Genomic DNA, 27,531 nt, shown 5'->3' with positions numbered 1-27,531 from the left:
GCCCGAGTTAGATGCCGCTGTGTGCGAGCATGTAAATGTGCAGTTAGTTCAGTTGTTCTGTTTAATTTCTGTTGTGTATATTAAATTCTGTTATTTGTTAATATATTGATTGCCATCATTTGTAACTACATTTACTTCGCTGCTAGCTTGGATCCCTTACTCTAACTTAGGGAGCGTGCGAGCACAGCACGAGAGCCGTATGACGGAGCAACGTTTCCCCCTCCGATTGAGGAAAGGTAGACGGAGCCGAAAGGTGCCAGAGAGAGACGGTACAAGTGGTACATATAGTCCCAGAGCGGACAGACGGCACAAGTGGTAGCAGAGGGAGCGGCTCAAGTGGTAGCAGAGCGAAACGCGGCTCAGCATAGTATTCATATACACAAATAATATGTTTAACATGGAGCTGTAATTTCGTTTGCAAATGTCTACTTTCGTTTCGCAATCACATCAAATCAAACCATATTCATACTTACCAATTTGGATATAATGCACCACGATTACCGCATGTAATCGTGTGTATTCAAATTGGTTTGTTTAGGCTCTCTGATTGGTCGAGACGGTCGAGACCTCGTCGAGACCTGCATGAAGTTTCGTCCGTCATTCTTAGAGGCAGTAGTTACCGTGTTTCCCTTTCCCCTATTTCAGTTGCTGCCCCCTGGTCATGATCTGTGTGTAGTATCTGCCTTCATTCATAGAGGCTGTAGTTATCGTGTATCCCTTTCTCCTATCTCAGTTGCACCCCCCTAATCGAGATCTATGTGTAGTATCTGCTTCCTCGCATGCACAGATCCAAAGACGAAACAAGATGTCGAAGGATGTGGAATATGTCCTCTATTCAAAGCACATATTTGACGACGAAGCGTTAGGCTGTACTTATACTTTGGTGACTTGAAAATGATGCTAAGGATGGGGCCCTACACTGTGTTGGGAGTTGGAGAATTATGTTTGTTTTAGACGTCTAAAAATTCAATACTCATGCTTTTTAATCACCAGAAACGTTCAGAGATTAAAGTATGGAGAATTTACGCTGACTGTTCTGTTTCCATTTGACAGGCAGCCTTGAAGCAAGAATATGTATCATATATTTGGTTAAGTATGATGTCTTGATGACTTGTTTCGTTGAGCTTGGGACTGAGACCGAAACGCAGAAGAAGTTGACATATTTTCGCAATGCAGTTGTAGCAGCTTTTTTTTTTCCCCCGGCAGAAATATGAAGTCAGAAGACAAGGTCAGTAACATTGTGTTGGTAGGAATGTCATCAGATTTCTTCTGAACGTCGTTTGTGACGAGGCACAATCTTATGCTACATTACAGTAAAGTTAAAATGTGTGAGGTATACTTAAACATAACCTTCATAATTAATTTCAGATTCAACCAAATTTAATATTATCCATGGAAGGTGTATTGTCTAGAAAACGTATCAAGGCCTGTTACATTAGATTATAACACTCATACCCAATAGCTTAATGTTAAATTGATTTGAGTTGGACTCCACAGAGCTTGTTATTTTGTTGATATTTTTTTAATGTCTGAATTTTGATTCTGCTCACAACGTACCGATTGTTGTGACTGTTGCGAACTTCAATGTACATTAACTTGCATCTTCATCAAAGTCTGAATAATATAATTGTCAGTGAATAGCGGGATCACACCTGTTTCTTACTGAAGCTCTTCCCTGGAATTTCACATACCTGCTGCTTCATATTTTTCGTCGAGTTATGGCGAAGGTAAAAGGTAAGGTTGTCTCTGTGCTCAACTAATTAAGCAGTACACCATGAAGATGTATGGGAGGTCAGATGTACGCGTATAAAGCCATATTTTCTTGACCTTGGCACTAGTTTGAGGTGAGTGGTGAGTTTCACGCCCAGGTTTTTTTTACCCATGGGGAAAGAGCCTCCGGTAGCTACTGGTTAGGAGGTTGGGTGGACCCCAGAGCCAGTCTGGATGACGTGGATGTGTGAAAATTTTTGACCGTACCGTCACTCGAACTCTGACCCCGCGGTCGTCCAGCCCGTACGCCTTCCCGGCTCCTGGTCAGGTTGTGGTATTTTGGAAAATTTAGACAGTGATGTGGACATTAATAGAGCTTGGGAAACTATCAGAATATAAAAATTTGAGCCAAAGAGAGTCTATGTTATTATGAATTGAAGCAGCATAACCCATAGTTTGACGAAGGATGCTTACAATTATTAGATGAAAGGAAAAAAGCCAAATTGCAGTGGTTACAAGATCCAAACGAAATAAATGGTGACAATCTGAACAATATAAAGCATGAAACCAGCAGGCAATTCAGGAATAAAAAGAGGGAATATCTGAAAGACAAAATAGATGAACTTGCAACAAACAGTAAGAATAATAACATTAGAGACCTGTATAGAAGGATAAATGACTTTAATAGGGGTTACCAACCTAAAAGTAACTTAGTGAACTTAGTGAAGATGAGAATGGTGACATGCTTGCAGATTCTCACAACATTTTCAATTGGTGGAAGAACTACTTCTCTCAGTTATTGAATGTACGTAGGGGTCAGTGATGTTAGACAGATAGAAATACATACAGCTGAGCCGGTAGTACCTGATCTTAATTCTTTTGAGGTTGAAAGTGCTACTGTAAAATTGAAACGATATAAATTGCCTGTTAGTGATCAAATTCCTGGCAGAACAGATTCAAGCAGGACGTGTAATGTTATGTTCTAAGATCCATAAGCTAATTAATTCTATTCGGAATAAGGAAGACCTGCCTGATCAGTGGAAGGACTCTATTATTGTACCAGCTCACATGAACATGTAGACATATACTTATTTATTCTTCTGGCAAGGACATTTGATATGTTTTTTTGTCACCAAGTCCAGATTGATGTTTGTGGGTGAGAGGTTTGCACTTTTGATTTGTATTTGGGAGGTCCTTGGTTCAACTCTCAGTCCAGAGACCAGCCATTGTGGCATGCTTTTCATGGTTCACCTCGATTTCTCCAGAGAAATGCTGAGTTATGCTTAAAATATAACCTTGTTTAGAGTTCATTAATTATAAATCATCCTACAATTTCATGTTGCATAATATACGCAGCTGGAAAGTATTGCTCACTGAATGAAGAATTAACCTACCAATCAATTAAATTCTGAATTGCTGTTGGGCCCATCCATCATAAATACTAGGACATTTTCCCTTGGGTTCAGAGATGGCCAGATTGTGAAATTGATGGCTTTTACCTGAATTTAGTGCTGAGATTGAACATATGTACCTTTGAATTACACCTGTGTTTTAATTGCATATTTCTTGGATATGTAGATCACTGTTGTGTTTACATTTACTGTCTTTTCATTCCTTCCTTATGCCATGTTAGCATATAGCTATTCTTACAGCTGAAGTAGAGATCAAAACTTTTAGNACATTCCATATATTGAAATAACATATATCATCATTATCATTTATTTATAGTTCCAAAAAATCCATAGAGGCATCTGCCTCAGATATAGAACAAGTCAATAATACAATATAACATATAAATATACATACATAATCAGATAGTCATCATCTTCAAAAATTTAAATACTCAGTACAACAAAACTACTGTACAGCAATACATTCCATATATCAAAATAACATTTAAAATTACATACATGATCAAAAGACCACCAAGATCCTTAATATAGTAATATAAAATCTGTTTTCTTATTATATAATACACCTGTGTCACAACAGTAATAGCACCCTTTTCCTGAGTATTCATTCCATAGTCCATTGCTTTCTAGCAATAGGCAACAGTGTTAATTTAAATATACATTTTATTCATTCATTCATTTATTACAGTTAAAGAATCCACAAAGGGGTCTGCTTCAAATATAGAAGAAGTCAGCAGCGCAATATAACACATAAATATACATGCATAATCAGATAGTCATCATCATCAAAATTTGAAATACAATACAAATTTTGTAGAATACATTTTCTACAAAATACATTTTGTAGAAAATGTTTTATCTTTTCAATATAGTGACCAGTTACTAATACCTCCTTTGCTTATGCTTGGATTTGATGGGCAATATTTGTCAAAACTAATATTTTTCTTATGTTTGGATATATATTTATATTTCTCCAATGTTGTCAAGTTAGGGTAGATTCACTGGTTTCATTTAAGTTAGATTACTCTAGTGTTGTTTTCAACTGACTCTTCAGGAACCAGTGTTTCTGAAGAAACAAGTTGTTACTTAGCTAGTCAAGAAAGAAGTTTCCCATCTGTTAGAAACTCAGAATCTAGTGAACACAGATTTAGTGAAATGTTTGCCAGTAGCTCATGTTATGTGTGAGTGTGTGAATTATTAGATATGTTTTGTGGTATTATAGCAGTGTGTGTGTGTGTGTGTGTGTGTGTGTGTGTGTGTGTGTGTGTGTGTGTGTGTGTGGCCCAACTGTCCAAGCATTGTATTTTTTCAATACTAGTATAATCACTTTGAGTTAAAATCAGGTCACAAGCCTCATAGTACTAAAAAGATAAAGTTACCCCTATAACAGGCTGTGGAAGCCCATCTGAAAATTATAATGCAAAATCTACAAGCTAACAAGTGTCCAGCTATGAATGACTCAGTAAAAATAACTACAGAGCAAAAAAATGAACCAGTACACAAATCAAATAGACTAAAAAACTACCAGGTATGAAAAATAAGGATTTTTTATGGTAAATAAAGATGCTCCAAAAAGAAATATTTTCTTAAACTGAGTAACCAAGAAAGAAAATGATATCAAATTCTTTAATATTTTCCATCAGAACATTAAAGGTTTAAGGGGGGAAAGCAAATGAGCTATTAAGTCACCTACACCCAACCTTCCCCCTCTTATTATGTTTTACAGAACATGACATGAATTTCTTGGAATTACAACAGTTAAACATAGATTCTTATAAACTAGGAGCAAAATATTGTAGAACCTTGTATGAAAAAGGAGTATGCATCTGTCTATGCACAAGCTTGAAATTTGTAAATATAGACCTAAAAATATATTTTAAAGAAAAAGATTTTGAGGTATGTGTTGTTAAGTTAAACCTGAGCTCCAACAGACTTTGTATAATTACAATATATAGAGCTCTGACTGGAAACATTGATACTTTCATAACAAAACTAGATACAATACTTAGAAATCTATATACCCGTACCTCAACACAAGAATATATTATTTGTGGGGATATTAATATAAATTACCTTCTTGATAGTGAAAAGAAAAACAAGTTAGATACCTTATTGAGAACTTATAATTTCATAAGTATGATAAATTTTCCCACCAGAGTTCAAGGAAATTCTGCTACAGTCACTGATAATATTTTCATTGATATTACTAGAAGGGAAAATTATTCTATAAGGCCTATAATAAATGGATTGTCTGATCATGATGCACAATTCATAACATTTAAAACAATAAACATGAGAACACATGCTAAACAATTTAAAATAATAATGAAAATAAACAAACACAATAAATGACTTTTTAATTAAACTAAGTTATGAAACATGGGACTCAAAATTTTCTAGTGATGATGTTAATATAATGTTTAACTCCTTTTTAGACACTTACATGAAAATTTACTATTCCAGTTTTCCAATAAAAAAGAATTAAAATTTCAAATAAAATAAGTGATTGGTTTACTATTGGAATAATAACGTCCTGTAAATGTAAAAGAGTACTCTATATTTAGAAACAGTAATAATTTAGAGTTAAGAAACTATTATAAAAAATACTGTAAAATTTTATCTAATGTCATTAAGGAAGCTAAAAAACTAAAATATGATAACAAATTTCAAAATTGCAAAAATAAAAATAAAACCACATGGGATATAGCAAAATTAGAAACTAATAAGAGGCCAAATAATGAAAAAATATGCACATTAAAGGTGGACAGAAAATGGATTAGAGAAAAGCAAGTAATTGCAGAAACCTTTAACAATTACTTTTTATCTGTATCTGAAAATAAAAATGCAAAAAATAAACAAAATAATACTAATATTAGTTACCTTCTAGACACTACTCCCATTCAGTATTTAATGAAAACTTTTATAAATCCCTTTCCACATATTAAACTTAAATCTTTATCAACTAAGGAAGTTGAAAATGTAATTAAATCTCTCAAATGAAAAAACTCTTATGGATATGATGAAATATCCACTAAAGTATTAAGAATGAGTTCTTTTTTCATTAGCTCTCATTTGACTTGCATATGCAACAATTCATTATCACAAGGAATTTTCCTAGATCGTTTAAAATACTCAGAAATAAGACTGCTGTTTAAAAAAGGAGATAAATCAAATATTTCCAACTGTAGGCCTATATCACTTATAAGATCGTTCTCTAAGGTATTAGAAAAAGCTATGAGCATTCAATTGATTGAGCACTTAAATAAGAATAACATTTGAGTGGAAGAGCTATTTGGATTTAGAACAAAATCTTCAACAGATGAGGCTATATACAAGTTAGTGAATGAAATCTGTAAGACCTTAGACAGCAAAAACTTAATAGGAGGCATTTTTTGTGACCTCGAAAATGTGTTAATCATGAGGTTCTGTTGTCGAAATTGGAGCTCTATGGGATAAAAAGTAAAGCTAAACTATGGCTTGAATCGTATTTCAGAAATAGATATCAAGGGGTTTTAATTACAAATGTAAATCTTAATCTCAATGAATTTTTGACATGGGACAAAATTAGACATAGTGTCCCACAAGGTTCGATTCTGGGTCCATTGTTATTTCTCATTTATATAAACGATTTACCCAAAACTATAAATGATAAAACTGTACCTATATCGTTTGCAGATGATACTAGTTTGTTAGTTAAGAGTTCAAACTATGAAGATCTCTGTGTAAATATAAACAATGCTTTTCATAGTATAAATGAATGGTTCAAAGTAAACAAATATTCTATAAATTTTAACAAAACCCACTACATTCAGTTTACAGCTAGAAATACTAATCCTAAATCTGAAATAAAAATTGTATATGATAAAAATCAAATTACATCTATATCCAATATTAAATTTCTTGGAATATTCAGTGACGACACAATGAGCTGGAAATACCACATTGAGTATATTAGTTCACAACTAAGTGCAGTCTGCTACATAATGAGACTGCTTAAACCATACCCGTCCATAAATACCTTAAAAATGGTTTGTCACTCCTATTTTAATTCTGTTATAAATTATGATTTACCCTTTTGGGGTAACTCACCCCAAAGTATAAAAATTTTTAGAATGCAAAAAATATAATTAGAATTATGTTGGGATGCAAAAGGAGGGATTCGTGCAGGAACTTATTTAGAGAATTAGAAATCTTACCTCTGGCATCTCAGTACATACTATCTCTTATGCTCTTTGTGATAAGAAACGGAAACAAATTCGTAGTAAATTCAGAGATTCATAGAATAAATACCAGACAGCAAAATAATCTCCATCAGCCTCTTGTAAATTTGAGTAAATGCCAAAAGGGAGTTTACTGTTTAGGAACAAAGGTCTATAATAATCTACCACAACATATTAAGGATATATCGAGTGACAGTTAAGAGTTTTTAGGTACAATTAAAACAACTTTTATATTTATATTCTTTTTATTCTTTACAGGAATATTTTGGTTATAAATCTTTTTAATATGCAAGTAGCTGTCCTGCTTTACAATTAAAAGAAGAAAACATTGTCAGTCTGTGTTCTGGTTTTTAGTTGCTTATTTTAGATATCCACAATCTTTATATCACTATATACTAGTCTTTATTTCAATTTATTATACAATTAATGTATGTTATACAAAACTCACTAATGACATTGTGTTTCAGCTATTGAATTTTTAATTAATAGACTTGTATAAAACTGTACAAATTGTATGAGCTTTGCCATTGCGTTTACTGCTAAAATTAACTTATTTATTATATTGTATATGTTTATCAGTATTGTAATACAAATGTGTATGCTATTGGATGACAACTATAATTCTTAGTTGTGACTGTAACTAGGACGATCTCCACATCCGCATGAGAATGTGTTCTCGACAGGATTTATGGAAGGTGAATAAATGAAATGAAATGATAGGGTTGTGAGATGTCAGTGCGTCCACATATTCTAGACAGTCAGCTCACAGATGGCGGTGAGGTTGTCAGCCTTATGCACTGCCACGCTTTACCCCCCAGGAAGATTCCTGGTACTCATTTCTGTTATAGGCTGTGTCAACTCCAGGGCCATAGTGCTGCTGGAAGGATTAGGTTAATTGAAAAATCAAGTGACCTCATTGGGAAGTGAACCCGCAACTTTCAAAATCCCCAGTTCACAGGGTGCTCAAGTACATGATTACTGTATTGTAAAGTTCTTTCTTGAAAACTATTGACATTTGTTTTCTTCCCCCTCTACTTCAGAGCAATCAGTTTGAATGACTACAAGTGGTAATTACCAGAGTGCAGTTCCCAAGGAGGTTTAGATATGAGTGAAGTATTTTCGAGGATACGTGTTTACTTTAAGAAGTATCCTCTCTTGAGAGGAGTAGCCACATATGCAATCATTTGGCCTGTATCCAACCTGTGTCAGCAGACCATTGCCGGAAAAGAGAAGTTTGATTTTGTACAAGCTCTGCGGTATAGTTTATTTGGTGCATTTTATGTTGCACCTTCACTTCATGGATGGCTTAAGCTGTCTGGAACAATGTGGCCACAGATGAACATGAAAACTGCATTAACAAAGGTAACTTTTCATGTAATTTTTCATTCAGTTTATTTTCTATAATTGTGTTGAATATCACACCATTATTTGTACTTTGAGAAAGGCCATATAATCTTTCTTACCTTTTTTTTTTCTTCTATTTTTCACTGTATGGGGAACATTTCTTGAAAGAATGCCCTGTAATCTGTAGGGTCTTTTTTGATCACTGCTGGACATTCCCGCCCTAAAATGGTGTTAATTATTATTATAGCTGTGAAAAGTCACTAGATGAAAGTAAACAGTGGTTTACTTATTGGATAATGTTTATAGAATGGTTATACAGAAGTTTTGTGAGGGCATATATTTTGAAGTCTTTGATTTGAATTCATGTTAATATGTTGTGAACACTAAATTAAGTACAGTTTGATCATGACAGAGTGCCCACTGAAGAGAACTGGATGAAATTGTGCTAGGCTTGAACATCTCTTCAGAAATTTCTCAGACACTGCACAGGAGACCAGGGTTTTGTATTTTCAGTTTACCATGTTTTTTAATTGATTCTGCTAGCAGTCTGAATCTCCTTGATCCAATAAGGCAAATGGCTCAGTGATTTGTAGAAATCTCTGATGTTGTCAAACTGTAGTATGCCGGGGGGTAAGTGAGCATGTCTTTAACATGATCCCTGCTGTGGTTGCTTAAAATCCATGCCAAATGCTGTCCTTAATTGGGGTGGTTTGATAGATGGCTCACAAGAAGTACAGATTTGCAAAAACACACCAAATCCATATTTTAAAAGAAATGTTTGTGTTTAACACTGGATGATGTGATTGTGGAAACAAAGTTTCCAGTAGCTTCAAGTCATAAGCATGATGCATGAACACAAACTTATAAAAAGTGTGTGAAAATAAAATGTAATTGTAAAATGTAATTTCATAACAAATTTCTTACCTATTATACCACTCACTGTCCAGTATCTGAGATGTATATTTCTGAAGTTTTCTCTGTTCAGGTTATAATACGGTATCTAATTATTTTTCAATATAATATTCATGTAATGAACCAACTGTTGTCACAAACGTTTAGAAACTCCTCAGATTTCAAAATCTAGTGGAAGTTATTTAAACTATTTGTTGGGAGACAGTTTGTGTTCTTCGCAACGAATGACGTTTTACTGTTGAATGATGTGTGTCAGTCATGCCAGTTCAGTAAAGTGACAGGTGGATTTGTCAGCCTAGCCAGAAAATGAGAAACTTGTTTGCATTACAAAGGCTCCAGTGGCCATTGAACTTAGCATCCTTTGCATTGCGAACTGGTTCTTTTCTTAGGATTGAAGGCTTCTAGAGGTTGAACACAATCCCTGAAATATGTGTAAGTTTCTGTCATGGATTTTGGTTCTTGTAAGGGGATAATTGATTATTGAGGAATTGCTGCAGTATGTAGTTCAATATATACAAATATGATATGACTGTAGGATTATAGCCGACCTGACTTGCTGCTGTTGTTTATATCAGGAAATTCATGAGTTAATTGGTTGATGAGCTTAGAGTGGTAGGCATTTGATGCCTATCTCTAATAGCCCCTTAATGGGTAGATGGTTCCACAAACCACAGGAGGTACTTAGCCACTGGAGTTAAGAAGATTTTATCATCTGCTAATGATTTATTGAACTGATGAACCATAAAATTCTCACTAATACAAGATCTGAATTTACCGCTCATCAAGGCATATTGTTTAAACAATTTATATGAAAGGACAAACACATGGTGAGTTTATTATTGATTGATGACTAATATTTCTTATACTATTTAAAGTTATTAGATAATTGAACTGATGAATTCCAAACTGATAAAATTCGCGTCCGGCCTTGCTGGAAACTGAAATGTCAGTCCCGTCTCTCCAGGCTATGTTACAGCTTCGCTTCCCCTTTCAAAATTGTCAAGTTCTGGTGTCATCAGGCAACTTACAACTCCATTGTTTCATATTGACGTATTTAAACATCAGTATGTCTGTGTGCTTAAATACCCCAACTCCAACACATGTGTGCCATATGCTGGCTTCAGTTCTGTCCTAAACAAGCCGGATACTACTAGGGTGATGAATGACTCATCAGCATCAAGGTCAAGGACGCTAAATGGAATCAAAGCCCTGCGGAAATTTCCAGTTGTTCATAGCATTACTTATGTCCACGGAAAATGAAATGTAATATTCTTCATAATATGAAGTGTATTAGTGACTTATAGACTGGTTTTGGATTAGATGATTGGATTTATTGACACCTTATTCACACAACTCGAGACTACAGGCAGTACAGCTCTATCGCTGATCTACACACTTTAAAGTTCACCGTTTCACACACTACGGTTCTTAGTCTTCACTAGTCGTATCCTGGTAACGGATTTATAACAGCCTTACTGTAACAAATCACACTTGTAATCTTCTCTGCACCGCCTAATTCCTTTCTTGCCATTATTCTGCAACTGCCACTTCAATTCCTATGGTCCCAAGCTGATATCCCGGCAGGCTGGCATCTCGAATCTCTACTCGATTTAACTGACGTCTTCCTTATAACCACTTTGAACGGACCGCTCAGAAAACACAGCCTCTCTGTTGTCGGGAAGGTGTGTTTACAGCGCCATTACATAGCAACGGAATTTACTCGATTGTTGCGTGCGTATTCTTTGCAGCGGGAATGTGTGTACAGAGTCTTGCCTAGCAATGAACGTCTGTTCTCACTTCGCTCTTCCGGCTTTTTGGCGTCATGATGCAAATTCATATCTCCCTCATCCGAAATACGCGAATCGAAAAGTAATAATAAAACAAAATAAGTAATTCAGATTAGTTCAGTAAAATAAATTAAATGAATTTATATTGATTTCGGTATGGGGTGGACAGGGGCACGCGGTAGCATAGTTGGTTGAGGCACTATGCTACAAGCCAGAAGGTCGCCGGTTCAAGTCCCGATGAGGTCATTGAATTTTTTCAATTGACCTAATCCTTCCAGCCGCACTATGGCCCTGGGGTCGACTCAGCCTATAACAGAAATGAGTACAAGGAATATTCTTAGCATCCTTTGCAATGCGAACTAGTTCTTTTTTTAGGATTGAAGGCTTCTAGAGGCTGAACATGATCCCTGAAATATGTGTAAGTGCCGTCCCCAGGGCTTCTACAAGACGAGCTTCGCCGAGACGCTGCTACCGCAGTCTCTAGGTAACATCAGGAACACGGTTAACATAACAGTGCCAAACAAATCATTGTACTGCGGCCACTTCTGGCCTATTGTACCAGCCCCAGATGATAGGTGAGGGTGATTGTGGAGCAATTGGTGGAATGAAGATTGGCAGGGGAAATCGAAGTACTCGGAGAAAACCTGCCCCAGCGCCACTTTGTCCACCACAAATCCCACTTGATCGAACCCGGGCCGCCGCGGTGGGAAGCCAGCGACTAACCGCTTGAGCTGTGGCGCGGCCTAAGTGAGGCAGTTGGTTTCTAAGATTCCATTGTTCTAGCAGGGGAGAAAGGAGGAGTAGACAATACTAGTGATGCCGTATAGTCACATCTACAGGATACATGCACAGCATCTTAAACTAAATCTGAAGCTCGTGGCATTTAGTCCGTAAGCGAACTATACCGACCGAGCAACGGCCACTTATTTCCCAAGTTAGTGCCAACTTTTTGCGGATAGAGGGTGTCACGTGGTCAGCGCAACGGATTCCCACGGCCATTAATCTCGGTTTTATAGACCGGAGCCGCTATTGTTCCATTCAAGTAGCTCCTCAGTTATCCTCACGAGGCCGAGTGCATTCCAGACCCACTACTTTTCAGAAAATCTGGTAACACCGGGAATCGAACCCGGGACCTCTGGATCTGTAGACAGACACGAGGCAAAGCATTTCAGGTTGAAACGGAGTAACTTCTATGACGGATGTTACGAGAAAATAAAAAAATGGCTGAAAAATCTTAAACGAGATTTGATCGCAGAGGATCCAGTCTGAGCTAAATTATCTCGTGTGATTAAGCAAGTAAGGGGTCAAAACGCCAGAGAACTGGCAAGCTGCCAAAGCCACCATTGACAATTTTGCTATGAGAATAAATTCAAAATTTGAGACCTATGTAAATAGAGGCATTGAGATACCCTTTGAGGTGAATCCAAAATTAACAGGACTGATGATTAAGGTAATCATATAACAATAAATAAAGAAGCGAATGATAAACAAGTAAATGGAACAATAAGGGTAAGAATGTTGAAGATTAAATATATGAAGGAATGGAAGCGTGGCGGAAAAAGGCAAGAGAGAAACTCGCTCAGCTGGACAGTGAGGTTAAGAGAATGGAATCTTATGATGCAGATTGCTTTGATAAACTAAAGAGCCAGGTTAGCGTAGTCTGTATATCGACTGGCTACGGGCTGGACGACAGAGGGGTCGGGTCAAGAATTCTTTCTTCTTCACGTCGTCCAGACAGGTTTTGGGGCCCATCCAGCCTCATATCCTTAACTCTTGCATATTTCGATAATGGTAATATTGTGACATGTATACCCATTGCTAGGCAACGGCTCTAAACATTCCCACAACAAACGCGCTCAACAGTAGGACGTCTGTTGATAGGCAACGGAGCTGTAAACACGAATTCTTGGCAATAGAAGACGGCGTTTTCCTTGGAGTTCGTGCCGAGGAGTTACAAGAGGGCACAGAAGACAGATTACAACGGAATGTAGAGCAGTAGTCGAGAGAAACTGAGTCTAGTCTGCAGCTACAGGAAAATGGCAAGAGTTAGACTGTGAAAAGAAGACTTCAAGTGGGAATTGAAATTACAGTGAGACGGTTAGAAATCCAATAGCAGGATACGGCTAGTGAAGACGGAGAATCATTGTGCGCCTGTAACGGCGACCTGGAAAGTGTGTAGAATAGCAATAGCGCTGTATTGCCTGCAGTCCCGAACTGTGTAAATGTATAAGGCACAATAAACACAATCATCCAATCCAATACCCGTCTTATAAATCACGCACAACCCCGTACGCGTTATAATATTAAAGTGAATGCTGTGGTCCATTTACTGCAATTTGATGAATACAATAAGTTGAAGGAAATCCCAAAGCATTTGCAGTTAGCAATAGCCATGAGATCGATAAAGATGCTGTAGTTCGTTTCTGATTGGCCGCGGTGTCACGCACTTTAGCTATATAGGATTTCAAGGTTATATTCAAACGTAGTTTCGGAAATGAATGCACTCAGTCGATTTCTGAACTCTGCTGTTTTAGCGTCATACTTGGAGACCAAGATGGCTGACATAGAACTGATCGATACCCTGAAATTTCATTTCGATTTACCGGTCCAATGGAGGTTTGCTACAGCTCAATTAACATCCATACAGAATGCTGTTGAATTGTTAAAAAGGTTAGAATTGGTGGAATCTAATTACGATTATCAGAGATCGAACCCAAACGGACGATCACAGAGCTAACAGCCTAATCCCCGACCACCATATCAGAAGCACGGCCAAGACAAAACCATCAGAATGTCAGACAGATACTCTCCTTGTCTTGGCCGCGCCATAGCTCAAGCAGTTAGTCGTTGGCTTCCCACCGCGGCGGCCCGGGTTCGATCCCGTGTCTGGTCAAGTGGGATTTGTGGTGGACAAAGTGGCGCTGGGGCGGGTTTTCCCCGAGTACTTCGGTTTCCCCTGCCAATCTTCATTCCACCAATTGCTCCACAATCACCCTCACCTATCATCTGGGACTGGTACAGTAGGCCAATCAGTGGCCGCCGTGCCGAGTGGACCCAGTTGAACTCCACTACTCTCGTGGTCGCCAGTTTAACCAAAGCAGACTGTACAGGGCGAAGGAGGACTATGAAGGGAGACAGAGTCTCCATTCACAAAAAAAAGGGAATAATCCCTTTCCCACCACCAATCATCGGAATGCTTTGAACCCTCATGCTCCTACTTTCTGTAACATAGCACTGCAAGCAGCTGTTGGACATGTAACAAACTAACACTGATCGACAGAAATTCAGGGCGAGTGTCGTTCAGGTATGAGAACAAAGCCCAGAGAATTTTGTCCTCCCAGAATTCTAAATTTAATACTAGTAAAAGATTTCAAGGGTTGTGTAATTTTGAAGGGGATGTTAATGTAAGTGGAGCAGAGGAACTGCTGGTATAATATATAATGGAGATAGAGGGGGGAGCGAGCTTTTCCCCATCAGGAACCATAACAGACAAGCCAGGCCATCAGACCAAAATTCGAAACATACCGAAGATGGTTTCGCTCTGATCTGTGAGAATGCAAGCCTGTGATTTGCTGAGAAAGATGGTTTGTTTCGGTTGTTGTCTAAATACACAGCTAAACGTCAAAATGTCCTTATGCTTAATTAAGCACTACGTCATGAGGGCGTATGGGGGGGGTGGATGTATACATCCACATTTCCTTGACTTCAACACTAATTGGAAGTGAGTCGTCAGCTTCACGCCTTGGCCCCTTTACCTTGGGGAAAAGAGCCCCGGTACAGGTTGAATAGTAGGGTGGATGGGCGTCAGAGCCGGTCTGGACGACGTGAAGATGAGAAAATTCTTGACCCTACCGGCCTCTCCGTTTTCCAGCCCATAGCCAGTCGCTAGACCTGGATAATATAAAGTTTTCCAATATGAATTTAAATTAACGGACGCCAAATATTGTGTCAGATATTCAAGATGTGTACCCTTCGCCGTACTCGTGATTAGAAATCAAGTAGAGAACAGATGTTGGCGGAAGTCATTTTGGAGATTTTAGACTCACCCTTCGTCAGTCCCATGGCCGCTGTGCAGTGGGGGAAAAAGGTTCGAAGGATCTGTATACACGCTCTTAAAGATAACGCTGTCATGATCCCTGTTATGGGAAACACACCCAAGATAAATGAGTTGTCGCGCCGGTTTCGTGGTGCCCTCTGTATGACCTCAGTTAATCTCACTCAGGCCTTTATATACATCCAATTGAAGAAAGAATGCTGACAGTACACTGCATTTCTTTTCGACTTCACTGTTTATTAATATTAAAGAGTTCTGTACGATTTTAAAATTTCCTTATCTGCTTTTGTACGAGCGCCTGCCGTATGATGTTTACACAGATGCAGGCAAATTTTGGTATAAGCTCAATTCTAACCCAGACCGACGATGTAGGGGAAACCCACATCGTCCCCCTGAATCTCGCGTAATATTACCTTTGGAACGGAAGTATTTGACATGTTGCTGTTGTTTAGCGTTGCAGAATGTATGCTTTCGGTCATAAAGTAACAGTCTATTTCGACAACAAAGTATTGGCCTTCTCGAAGAAATGCGGGTTAACATCTGACTGCATTGCTAAATGGGTTCTGCAGTTGCAGGATTATGACTCAGAAATTGTTCGTATCAAATACACAGTTAACTACCTACTTGGCGGACATCATGAGCCGCAAAGACGACCAGCGCTATCATTACTGGGGACACATCCTGCCCACCAGTCTTGAAATGTTTCATAAAATTTGTTTACCCTGCTTTGTGACACGCGGGTACAGACAAGTGCATGTCACAAATACATCACTCTTGTTTGCAAAGTGCTAGGAGCAATGGCCCCAAATTTATATCTTGTGCTGTCAGCAAGTGGAGCACTCTAGCAGGAGTTGCATGATTGAATCAAGGTCCCACGTGTGTTCACAACCGGGGGAATTGATGGCTTTAGATTTATATGGTCCGTTACAAACCAGACGTATAGCGACTGGCTACAGGCTGGACGGCCGAGGTGTTGAAGTTCGAGTTACGGTGGGGTCAAGAATTTTCTCTTCTCCACGTCGTCCATATCTAACCTATCCAATGTGTACTGGGGGCTCTTTCCCCGGGAGCTGATCTGAACGGGACGTTAAGAGTGCGGTTTAGCAAGCCATTCACACAAGAAGTGAATCTGTAGCAGTTATTCAGAATGTTCGCGTAATTATTATATGAATAAGTGCTGATTAGAGTGCCTGGAAATCTCACAAACTGATTGAAGTGATAAATTAATTAGAAACAACAAAATTATTCTTTTCAAAATTCTGTGCTTTAGATACTTATCTNAATTTGTTTACCCTGCTTTGTGACACGCGGGTACAGACAAGTGCATATAACAAATAGATAGCTCTTGTTTGCAAAGTGCTAGGAGCAATGGCCCCAAATTTATATCTTGTGCTGTCAGCAAGTGGAGCACTCTAGCAGGAGTTGCATGATTGAATCAAGGTCCCACGTGTGTTCACAACCGGGGGAATTGATGGCTTTAGATTTATATGGTCCGTTACAAACCAGACGTATAGCGACTGGCTACAGGCTGGACGGCCGAGGTGTTGAAGTTCGAGTTACGGTGGGGTCAAGAATTTTCTCTTCTCCACGTCGTCCATATCTAACCTATCCAATGTGTACTGGGGGCTCTTTCCCCGGGAGCTGATCTGAACGGGACGTTAAGAGTGCGGTTTAGCAAGCCATTCACACAAGAAGTGAATCTGTAGCAGTTATTCAGAATGTTCGCGTAATTATTATATGAATAAGTGCTGATTAGAGTGCCTGGAAATCTCACAAACTGATTGAAGTGATAAATTAATTAGAAACAACAAAATTATTCTTTTCAAAATTCTGTGCTTTAGATACTTATCTATAAAAAAACAAGTTAGTTAATGCCAACTTTTGCGGATAGAGGATGTCACGTGGTCAGCGCAACGGATCCTATGGACGTTAATGTCGGTTTTCTAGACCGGAGCCGCTGTTTCCTTGAAAAAGCTTTCAGTTATCCTCACGAGGCTCAGTGGATCCCGTTCCAGACTCACTGCTGCTGGTAGCGCCGGGAATCGAACCAGGGACCTCTGGCTGTGTAGCCAGGAACTCTGACCACTAGACCACATAGGCGGTGAACTTATCTATCAGAAGAACAGTATGTGTAGGATGTACGAAGTATATGCCTGGAAAATAAAATTTGTGAAAGCCCTGTGTATACTTTACTCTGGTTCAACCAGAAAGCGTTGCGTGAGGTTGTCAGTGAATCTTCATTGTGTTGGAAGAAACCCCAGTAAAAGTGTAAGGGTGTGGAGAGAGAAGGAGGAAGGCACGGGTCGGAACATTTTACCTGGCTCGAGCCAAATACGCAGAACACAGCTTATTCTGAACAACGTAACCATGTCATCCAGCATAAAATTTAAATAACTTAACATTTTATGGAGCTGAGTCCTGCTTGAGAAGGCGCCACTTGTGCAGCTACTCAGGCATTTCCTACCATTTTATGGAACCCCGAAGGTTCATTACCGTGTTCAGAAGATGCCTCCATTGGTCCCGCTTCTAAGCCAGGACAATCCAGTCCATACCACCCCATCCTACCTCTCCAAGATCCATTTCAGTATTATCCACCCACCTACATCTTGGTCTTCCTAGTGGTCTTTTTTTCCTTCTGGATATTCTACCAATACCCTATATACATTCCCCTTCTCCCCATTCATGCTACATACCCTGCCCATTTAAACCTTCTTGATTTGATCGTTCTAATTATACCTGGAGAAGAGTACACGTTATGAAGTTCCTCATTATGCAGTTTTCTGCACCCACTGTCACTCCATCCCTCTTCGGCCAAAATTTCTTCTCAGCGTCCTGTTCTCAAACACCCTAAGCCTTAATACCTCCCTTAATGTCAGAGACCAGACCCACACAACCACAGACAAAATTGTAATTTTGTGTACTCTAATTTTTACGTTTTCAGACAGCAGACAGGAAGACAAAAGGTTCTGGACTGAATGGTCTTCTCACAATTTCGTTTGTTATTACTTTCATCCCAAATATTTGAACAGTGCCACATTTTCAAGGGATCTGTTAGCTACCTTTATGTCATTATTTTGCCCTGCATTCTGATGACGAGACACCAACATATAATTAGGTTTATCTGTTTCCTTGAAGTTTTCTTGAAGAATAGCTCATGTACAGTCTCATTGTCCTCCCATTTATATGACAAATGCAAAAGATCTGTTAGTCAAAACCCACACTGGTGATCCTTAATAATTTAATCTATATATGAACTTAACCTTGAGAGCAGAATATTTTATAAAATTTTGTATGAAGTTGATAGGAATCATATCCCCCGATACTTACTGGTCGCTTTTATTGCCTTTCTTGTGAAGTGGTACAATAACAATCTCCTTCCACTGATCAGGCAAGTCTTTGTAATCCCAAATAGAATTAATTAGCTTATGGATCTTAGAACGTTTCACCTACTGCTTGAATCAGTTCTGCCGGAATTGATCACTACCTGACGATTTATTCCTTTTCGTCTTTCCAATAACAATTTTAACCTCAAAATGACTAGGATCGGGTACTAACGGCTCAGCTGTATGTACAGTAAAACTTGGTTATAGCAACATCGGTTTCTGCGACACTTTGTCTATTGCATCAAATATTCAATGGTACGAACTAATTCCTCATAAAGCAACTGTTTTTATACCTTGCTTAGTACGACATGCACAAATGCATCAACCTCGTATGTAACGTCATTTTCATTCCTGAATTTCTCTGATATGGACATTGAACGTAATTTAGAAAGTGTGTATTGGGCAAGTAACAGGAAACAGATGAAGATAACTGATTACTGTACTCGTATCTAGGTACAGTAAGGCACAACAATTGATGTAATCTACTGTAATTTGGTGAGTAGGCCTACCTTTAATATACAGTATTAGTGCGGTGTGTATTGTCAGTGAAAAGCGCTGTAATATGTCTTTGATATTACACATTTGGGCAATTCCAAGTTAATGTTACGTTAGTCTGTAGTTAACTACGTATTTCACTAAAAAATGCAACATTTTAACTCGGTTTTGGTAGATTTTTACGTGACTAACATAAGGCTACTGTGGAAGTGCCCATTTCGGTTACAACGACATTCGTTTATAACGACACTATTTTTAGGTCCCTTTGATGACGTTATAACCAAGTTCTACTGTATTTCTATTTATATAACATCACCAACCATAAATGCATTCAAAACAGAGAAGTAGTTCTTCCGCCTATTCAAAATGTTGTGGGAATCTGCAAGCAGATCACCATTCTCATCCATCACCAAGTTACTTCTAGGTTGGTGACCCCTCGATTTATTCCTCTATACAAGTCTCTAATGTTCTTGTTCTTACTGTTCGTTGCATGCTCAATTTTGCCTTTCAAATATTCCCTCTTTTTACTCCTGAAATGCCTTCTGGTTTCGCGTCTAATATTATTCAGGTTATCCCCATTTATTTCACTTTGACCCTGTTCCTACTGCAGTCTGTCTTGTTTCCTTTGATCTAATAATTTTGAACATCCTTCGTCGAACCATGGCTTATGCTTCTTCAATTCATGATAACCTATACTCTCTTTGACTGAAATTTGTATATTCTCTCTAATAGTTTCCCAAGCTCTATTATTAACCACCGCAGCATCTAAATTTTCCTAACTATTTGAGATTTCAAACCGGTACTGCTCTATACCCTCCACCTTGTTTAATTTGTTGAGATTGAACCTCTTCATATGAAAACTGTGCGTTGTTTACTCACTGCCAGTCTCTCCCTAACTTTTGCCACCACCAGACAAGTCGTCGGTATGACAGTCTGGTACCCTGAACGATCGGACATGAAGTAAGGTTGTGTGCCGTCTCCTGTCTATGAAAATATTTCCAAATTAATTGTGAGTCCACCAGAAGATGTCCAAGTAAATTATAAATTTTACTATACGGGAACATTATAATTTTGAGTCAGATTTTTGGGTGTGGCAAAGTTTACTACTAACTCCATTCCGTGGCCTGTAGTCCGCAAGCGAACTATATCGACCGAGCGACCGCCGCTTGTCGGCGAAGTTAGTGCCAACTTTTGCGGATAGAGGGTGTCACATGGTCAGCGTAACGGATCCTCACGGCCGTTAATCTCCGGTTTCTAGACCGGAGCTGCTATTTCTTCGAAATAGCTCCTCAGTTATCTTCACGAGGCTGAGTGGACCCCGTTCCAGACCCACTATTTCTCAGAAAATGGGTAGCGCTGGGAGTCGAACCTGGGACCTTTGGATCTGTAGCCAGGAATCGGACCACTAGATTACATTACTAATTTCGTGTAAAATTTCATTCCCAATTGTTGGTTTGAAAATTCCTTCATTATCTACTTTGGCATTGAGACCTCATAACAACATTTTTACATATTATTTAGAGAATTTATCGAATACACGTTTAGTTCTTCGTAGAAGCTGTCCTTCAAGTCAATTGTCTCCTCTGTTGGGGCACGAACATTCAGAAAAACGATATCACAGCAGCGACCTCTTAGTATAATGTATCACATCTTATCAGTAATAAACTCTACCCTCATAACTGCTGATATGTTTCTCTTTGGTTCAAAAACCTATACCAAATTAATTATTACAATTCCCCTTTCCATGGGAAAATGTATATTCGCCTACTTGTTCGGTGCCACCTCCGTCCCACCTGATCCTCCTCTATTCTCACAATATCTAACTTATATTTTGCAATTTCCTTCCCTATAGAGGCTTCTTACATTCAACGTACCAAAGCTTATGTCCATTTTCCTTAGCATCCGTCCAAGTCCGAGGCCCTTTGTGACATTTTTTAGCAAGCTAATTTTTTTCGGTGAGGAGTTGTTAGCCCCACGCTTAACCCCCAAGCTGGAGGACCACCTCTTGTCGGATGTCCGCGAATATTTATTGAGAATATATTTGCAGCTACCATCCATATCTGGAAGCAATCTCCTGCATCCGCAACCTGAGGACTCGACTCACCATGCCGTGGTGACAAAGGAAAAGTTAAATACCAAATGTAAATTTTGGATAAAGTATTTGCAGTGAAAGACATTTGGATACGAATCATTAATTTATTATAGTATTTTTTTATTGCTATTTGGGTGGGACTAAGTCCCTTGTACTGCGGCCACTTCTGGCCTATTGTACCAGCCCCAGATGATAGGTGAGGGTGATTGTGGAGCAATTGGTGGAATGAAGATTGGTAGGGGAAACCGAAGTACTCCGAGAAAACCTGCCCAGCGCCACTTTGTTCAACACAAATCCCTCTTGACCAGACCCGGGATCGAACCCGGGCCGCCGCGGTGGAAGCCAGCAACTAACCGCATGAGCTGTGGCGCGGCCATTTACTGTAGTAAGGAGATTATGAATGTTGACGAAAGGTCACTGGAGTAACCAACAAATTATTTATCTAAATTAACCTGATTTGTTACATAATAAGCTACAGAATATCGAATATCAGTTAAATAATTCTCCGTGGATCTGCAACGAAATAAAACTTCTGTGCTTTAGAAACTTTTCTATCAGAAGAACAGATGTATGATACGTATGGAGAATGTATCCAAAAAATAAAAAAATGAAATTTGTGAAAGAGATGTGTATACTTTATTCTGGTTGAGCCAGAGAGCGTTGAGTGAGGTTGCCTGTCTATTTTTATTGTGATGAAAGAAAACCCAGCAAGAGCATAAGAGTGTGGTCATGGAAAGAGGGTCTTTTTACCTGCCCAGACCCATTGCTTGGTTTGAACAAAGTAACATGCCATTCACCTGGAAAGGTAAATACCAAATGTAAGTTTAGGATAAAGTATAGGAATTTCCTGTACAAGCAGTAGTGGAAAGTGGGGTCGGCTATAGGGTAACTAAGAAATAAAGACAATATGCAAACCCTACCCTAAAGAAGTTAGGAACTTTAATACTTGTGTAATATGTTACACACACACACACACACACACATATATAATAGTTATTATGATTTTACATTTATCATAGAAATTACTGTATTATATGATTTATTTTACTGTTCTCCTTCCCATCATCACACATACAAATTTGTAATTATTTTCTCCTACTTTACCTTTGCTAATAATTGTCCTCTTCTCCGTCACACAGACATGGATATATAAAATTTGGTTTAACTTTTATAAATATTTTATCCTTATTTGTTGTTTGCTAAGATTGTTGTTTTGTGCGCTGGTTACAGTTTCTCATTCACTATGCTTTTATTATGTATGAATCCTCTCTGTACCTTCATTCTGATCAGTAATCTCATTGTGCTGTTTGTTATTGTTGCAGTTTCTTCACTGTTTACCCCCAGCTAGTAAGTTTCTTTAAATTCATGTATTAATTACTCTTTGTGTACTTTACTGTACTATATACCTACAGTGATCTCGGTTTCCTTTTCTTTGCTATGTATAAACTTTCATTATTCTTCTAAGGCTTGTTCTTCTGAGGGACAGGGCAATGAATGTTGCACCAGTGTGTTTGTCTCTCGATTTTGCTAATACTTGGTAGGAAGGTCACTCCCTCTTTTAGCATTAATAATATTTTAACCATGTTAATTTTTTAAGTGGAATCAACATAATACACTAGATGTAGCGAGTGTAACATACGCTGCTCCAGGAGATCTGAAAGGTTATTAGTGAAATATCCATGCAATTTATTTATTTATTTATACATTTCATTTTAAACGCAATTGACGGACTCATTTTTCTCAGATGCAACACGTAGTGAGCTCAATGATTAAACACTTGAGAGAGCAACATGTAGCTGCCCAATACTGAATACAGGTTTTGTCAGAAGTTTGTCCCTGTAACTTGTTGTTAGTTATTTAAAAGGCTAAGCATGTAGGAAACTTTTGAATTTGAGAGTCATGTTTGTATCAGATGGAATGAGAAGTATCTAAGTCCGTTTATTACATGGGCCTCTATGATGTATCTTTGTAGATGGTTAATTGTCAATCTGATTCCATTGCAGAGTCCTCATAATAGCATAAGATTGCATAGTAGCATGGTTACAGTATCACTCCACTTTTAACCCATGAGGAGCCATTCCTAATCATAGGTCTTTCAAGAATGTGGACATTCATTATGCCGTTTTTATCTAGAAAGTAAATTGGCAGTGTGGAAACCATATAAATGCAGACTTTTATTAATTTATCGTGTCACTGCAGGACTTGCTAAAACCTGAATAGTAAGGACAAGGCTTTCTGTATTTACCTATCTTTCCTTGCATGTTATGATAGTTGTTATTTTTTTTTCAGGCGGTAGTGGAACAGTTCAGTTATGGTCCATTTGCCATGGTGTCGTTCTTTTTTGGAATGAGTCTTTTGGAAGGAAAATCATGTAGTCAAGGTGCAAATGAAGTTAGAGCAAAGTTTTGGCAAACAATGCAAGTAAGCATTATTGTAATATGGTGGCAGGACCATATTCAGAATAAAGAATATAATGATAAATTATGACTATCAGATTATTGACAAGTCTGCCTTAAGGATGAAGAAGTGGATTTGGCTGCAGCATGATGTCTGTATAAAGCAATTTATAGCTACATTTAGCCAGTTCGTATGCAGTATGCAAAGTTGAGAACGTACTTTTCCCTTGTAACCAAGTTACAGGTAAGATGTGCAGCACCTAACTTAAGGATCAAGGATGTGATAATATGTTGCCTGGTTAGGTTGTTGTATACCTCAGTGACAGATGCGTATTAATGATTAGTAGAGGAAAACTGAAGAACCTCAGAGAAAACTTGCTTTACTGCCACACTGTCCAAGCCCCACAGTGAGAAGCCTGAGCTGTGGCATAGCCTTTTCCATGTAGCTGTTAAGGAATTTTTATTGAAGGTAAGGAGAGGTTCCAGGAATGGGTTTAACCTCTTTATCTACTAGAAATACTGCATATAGGAATTTCAATTACTGCAAAATTATGAGACTAGAAAATGGAACTTTGTAGTTGGATAAGAGGTGATATCTTAGTTTCGTGAAAAGTCTGGGATGTAATATCAAGGGATTATTATGTTTTTAGAAGCCCTGTCTGTTGTACGCAGGAATTTCCAAAATCATGTGCATGTACATATGTTTCTGAGCATGTGCTCAGGTGTTGCAAGGTATTTATTTTTAATGTTTATTCTAAAGAGAATGTTGTGCACATAATCTGTCATGTAGTGTAATAACCAGAAAGGATTGCTCTTTCTCTTTGTAAATAGCCCTTGCGAAGAATTTTATTTCTGCGGTGATACAGTGCAGACATCTTTTCTGTTAAATTATAACACTGGAAGGGTTAAATAAACTAGAAAGATAATATTAATGCTCAGACAGCCCTGTTACTTATCAGAATGATTTCCTTGCAGGTTGGTGTCTGTGTATGGCCAGTTATCCAGACTGTCAATTTTGCCATTATACCAGAGCAGAATCGTGTTATTTTCGTTGGATTCTGTAGCATGATGTGGACATGCTTCCTAGCATATATGAAGCAATTAGAAACAAAGAAGTTAGAAAAAACACATTGACATAGAAATATTTATATATTAAACAGAATATAATTATTGTATAATCTGGTAAGATTAAAATTTGAGCGTATATTTGCATGCTCATGCGTGCATGCATACATGCATGTGCAAATCCTTGATCCCAGCATTTCCCAGATTTGGCTGGGGAGCCCTTTTGATCTTGAAAGGCATGAGGGATCCCCAGATCAGCAAAATGCTTATGTAGAACACTTTTGTGTTAATCTAAAATCAAAGGAAATTCTAATCACACTTGAAGTTATCATAATGAAACTGAATTTATTAATTTGAAGGGAAGTTTATTATATATTTTAGTATGTGACAACTTCACCCTTGGTCTTTTAGTAATTACTGGAATAAGAAGCCATCCATAATAATTTATTTTATAGAATAGATTAAATGATATGGATTCCCTTTCATGTTTCTGCCCTTGGGGAAATTATAAGAGACATGACAGTAACAGGAAATTAGCTTTACACTTGTAGATCATAAAATGTGGTTCACAATTACAAATTATAAAATATTATGAACAGTATTTCATGGAAGTTCTACAGTAAAATTGTATTTCTTTAGGTCATCTATGTATGCAACATACAGTCTCTATTGCACATTGCATCTCCTGTTTTTTACATGTTGTCAGGTTTTTGATAAGTGATGTTTTATCACACTGATGATTTAGCTAACTGCTAGAACAGTAGTTGTCGCTATCTTATATACCTCTGGATATACGTAAAAAAAATATGCTCTTCCATGTAATCAATATTGAGATACAAATTTATTAATCCATATTTTATCTTGGTAATTCATTTGAAAGCCACAGATTTCTCTCTGCTATTATGAACTTCAGAATAAACCTTACAATTGATCATGATGACAAACTGCACAAAGCTTTTCACATCAAAACATTTGCTTACAGCTCATTAAACAGTGAGAAAGAAACAAATGACAGCTGTCCTGCAAGGAAAATCAACAGGAGTAAGAATAACACATGCCCAACCATAATGAAAGATCAACAACACCTGAATATAATTGTATATCATAATGCTACAATTAAGCTAATAGGCACCCACCTGAATAGTGTGTGTATGTGTATATACTAGTGTATATATATATATTCATTCATCAGTAATCTGTCAGACGTCAGGTCCACTGTCTTCAAAAACAGTTCCTCCACTTAATGCGATCTAGAGCTTTCTCCTTCAAACGAGAATATCTTCTTCTGTCCCCAAGGTCATCCATCCTCTGTTTACGTCTTCTTCCTGTCTTCTGGTCACTTCTATCCGCCCCTCTATCTTTCCTTCAATAATTTCTTTTAGAAGGTAGTTACTGCGTAAGATATGACCAATCCAATTAGCCTTCCGTTTTCTTATTTTGTGTAGGATATTCCTCTTCTCACTGATTCTAAATAACACTTAGTATATATATATATAAAACGAAATTAGACGCAAGTACCATGAAAAGAGAGGCAGGCGCGTAATGCTGACAACCTTGACGTCATCTGTGAGCCGGTTATCTAGATAATGTGGGAACCTCGATGTCTCACAACCCTATGGGCCTCCACGGCCTGTTACAGCTACAGCTTTACCTTTTTCCCTTACCTTAATATGTAAAATTATATCGTGATATGAAATACAGATCGCTTATGAGTGACCAAAAACTACAAGAGAAATTGTAATAATAATAACAACAATAATTTATCAGTTTTATTCTTTTTAATTTTGTTTAAACTTAATTTAAAATTAAAATTAATTTTGACCTAATCTAAAGCTTGCATTTGAACTGCAGCTGGCATTAATACTATATGTGACGTATGTGATCTTCCCCATAAATTGTAAACATTGGCCAATATTGGGGAACAATAACAGTGAGAGTAGAGTGTTAACGTAAAATGACTTACATGATGATGGCCATGAGTGGCCGAAACATGTAAAGTGAAAGCAGGATAAGTTCATTCAATTTGTACAGGGATTGTGTCGCCGGGACCTGTTATAAATATGTTGAAGGAGTTCAATAATTATGTAGGATTTGAGGTACTCAAAACAGTGGTTGTGAAGAGTTCTCTATCTGTATAACGCCGTCAAACCCTTTGAAAGTCAACCGACATTTCAGACTAACGCGTCGCCTCCATCTTCCGGGTCGAAGAATAAGCCAAGCGAGAAACCAGCGTGGAGTACATTGATAGCAACGGGCTACACGGCCTTATATCCCAGAGATAGAACTCTTCAATTAAATAATTGTATAAAAAGACAAATATTACTTAATTTAATAAAATTGTCAATTTGGAAAGAGTATTGCATCTCTTCAAAGGACACAATCTAAATAGTAAACGATAAGCGTAGACTCTTGAAGAAATATAATGTGAGGGTATGTATTGTGATGTATAGACCCATTGCTACTCAACGACTCTGTAAACATTCCCACGGAAGCGTACTCGCGCAACAATAGAATGCCCACTGCTAGGCAACGAGCAGTAAACAAGCCTTCTCAAGAATAGAGAGGCTGTGTTTTCTGCATGGTCCGTGCCTGGAGGTTATAAAGGGACAAAAAAGTCGTTTGAGTGAAAGAAAAACCCGTGTGGAGGCGGTGTCGAATACC

At 38.0% G+C, this 27,531-nt stretch overlaps 1 protein-coding gene across 6 annotated transcripts in view; it reads left to right on the top strand.

Moving 5' to 3' along the window:
* The first annotated feature begins 814 nt into the window (after positions 1-814).
* LOC111863709 (mpv17-like protein) overlaps positions 815-27,531 on the top strand; it is a 37,050-nt gene continuing 10,333 nt past the window's right edge. Inside the window, exons 1-5 of one of the 6 annotated variants that reach the window (XM_023850254.2) lie at positions 815-869; positions 1,054-1,228; positions 8,383-8,704; positions 23,699-23,830; positions 24,781-26,080. In XM_023850254.2, the coding sequence (XP_023706022.1) occupies positions 8,447-8,704; positions 23,699-23,830; positions 24,781-24,939 (549 nt within the window). In that variant the 5' untranslated portion in view covers positions 815-869; positions 1,054-1,228; positions 8,383-8,446 and the 3' untranslated portion in view covers positions 24,940-26,080. The other 5 variants (XM_033751172.1, XM_033751171.1, XM_023850253.2 and 2 more) reach the window with 5 other exon arrangements.

This window comes from Cryptotermes secundus, unplaced genomic scaffold (genome assembly GCF_002891405.2).
Source record: "Cryptotermes secundus unplaced genomic scaffold, Csec_1.0 scaffold429, whole genome shotgun sequence".
Taxonomy (NCBI): Eukaryota; Metazoa; Arthropoda; class Insecta; order Blattodea; family Kalotermitidae; genus Cryptotermes; species Cryptotermes secundus.
Note: the sequence above shows the minus strand (reverse complement) of the source record. Positions and strands in the feature narration are given on the sequence as shown.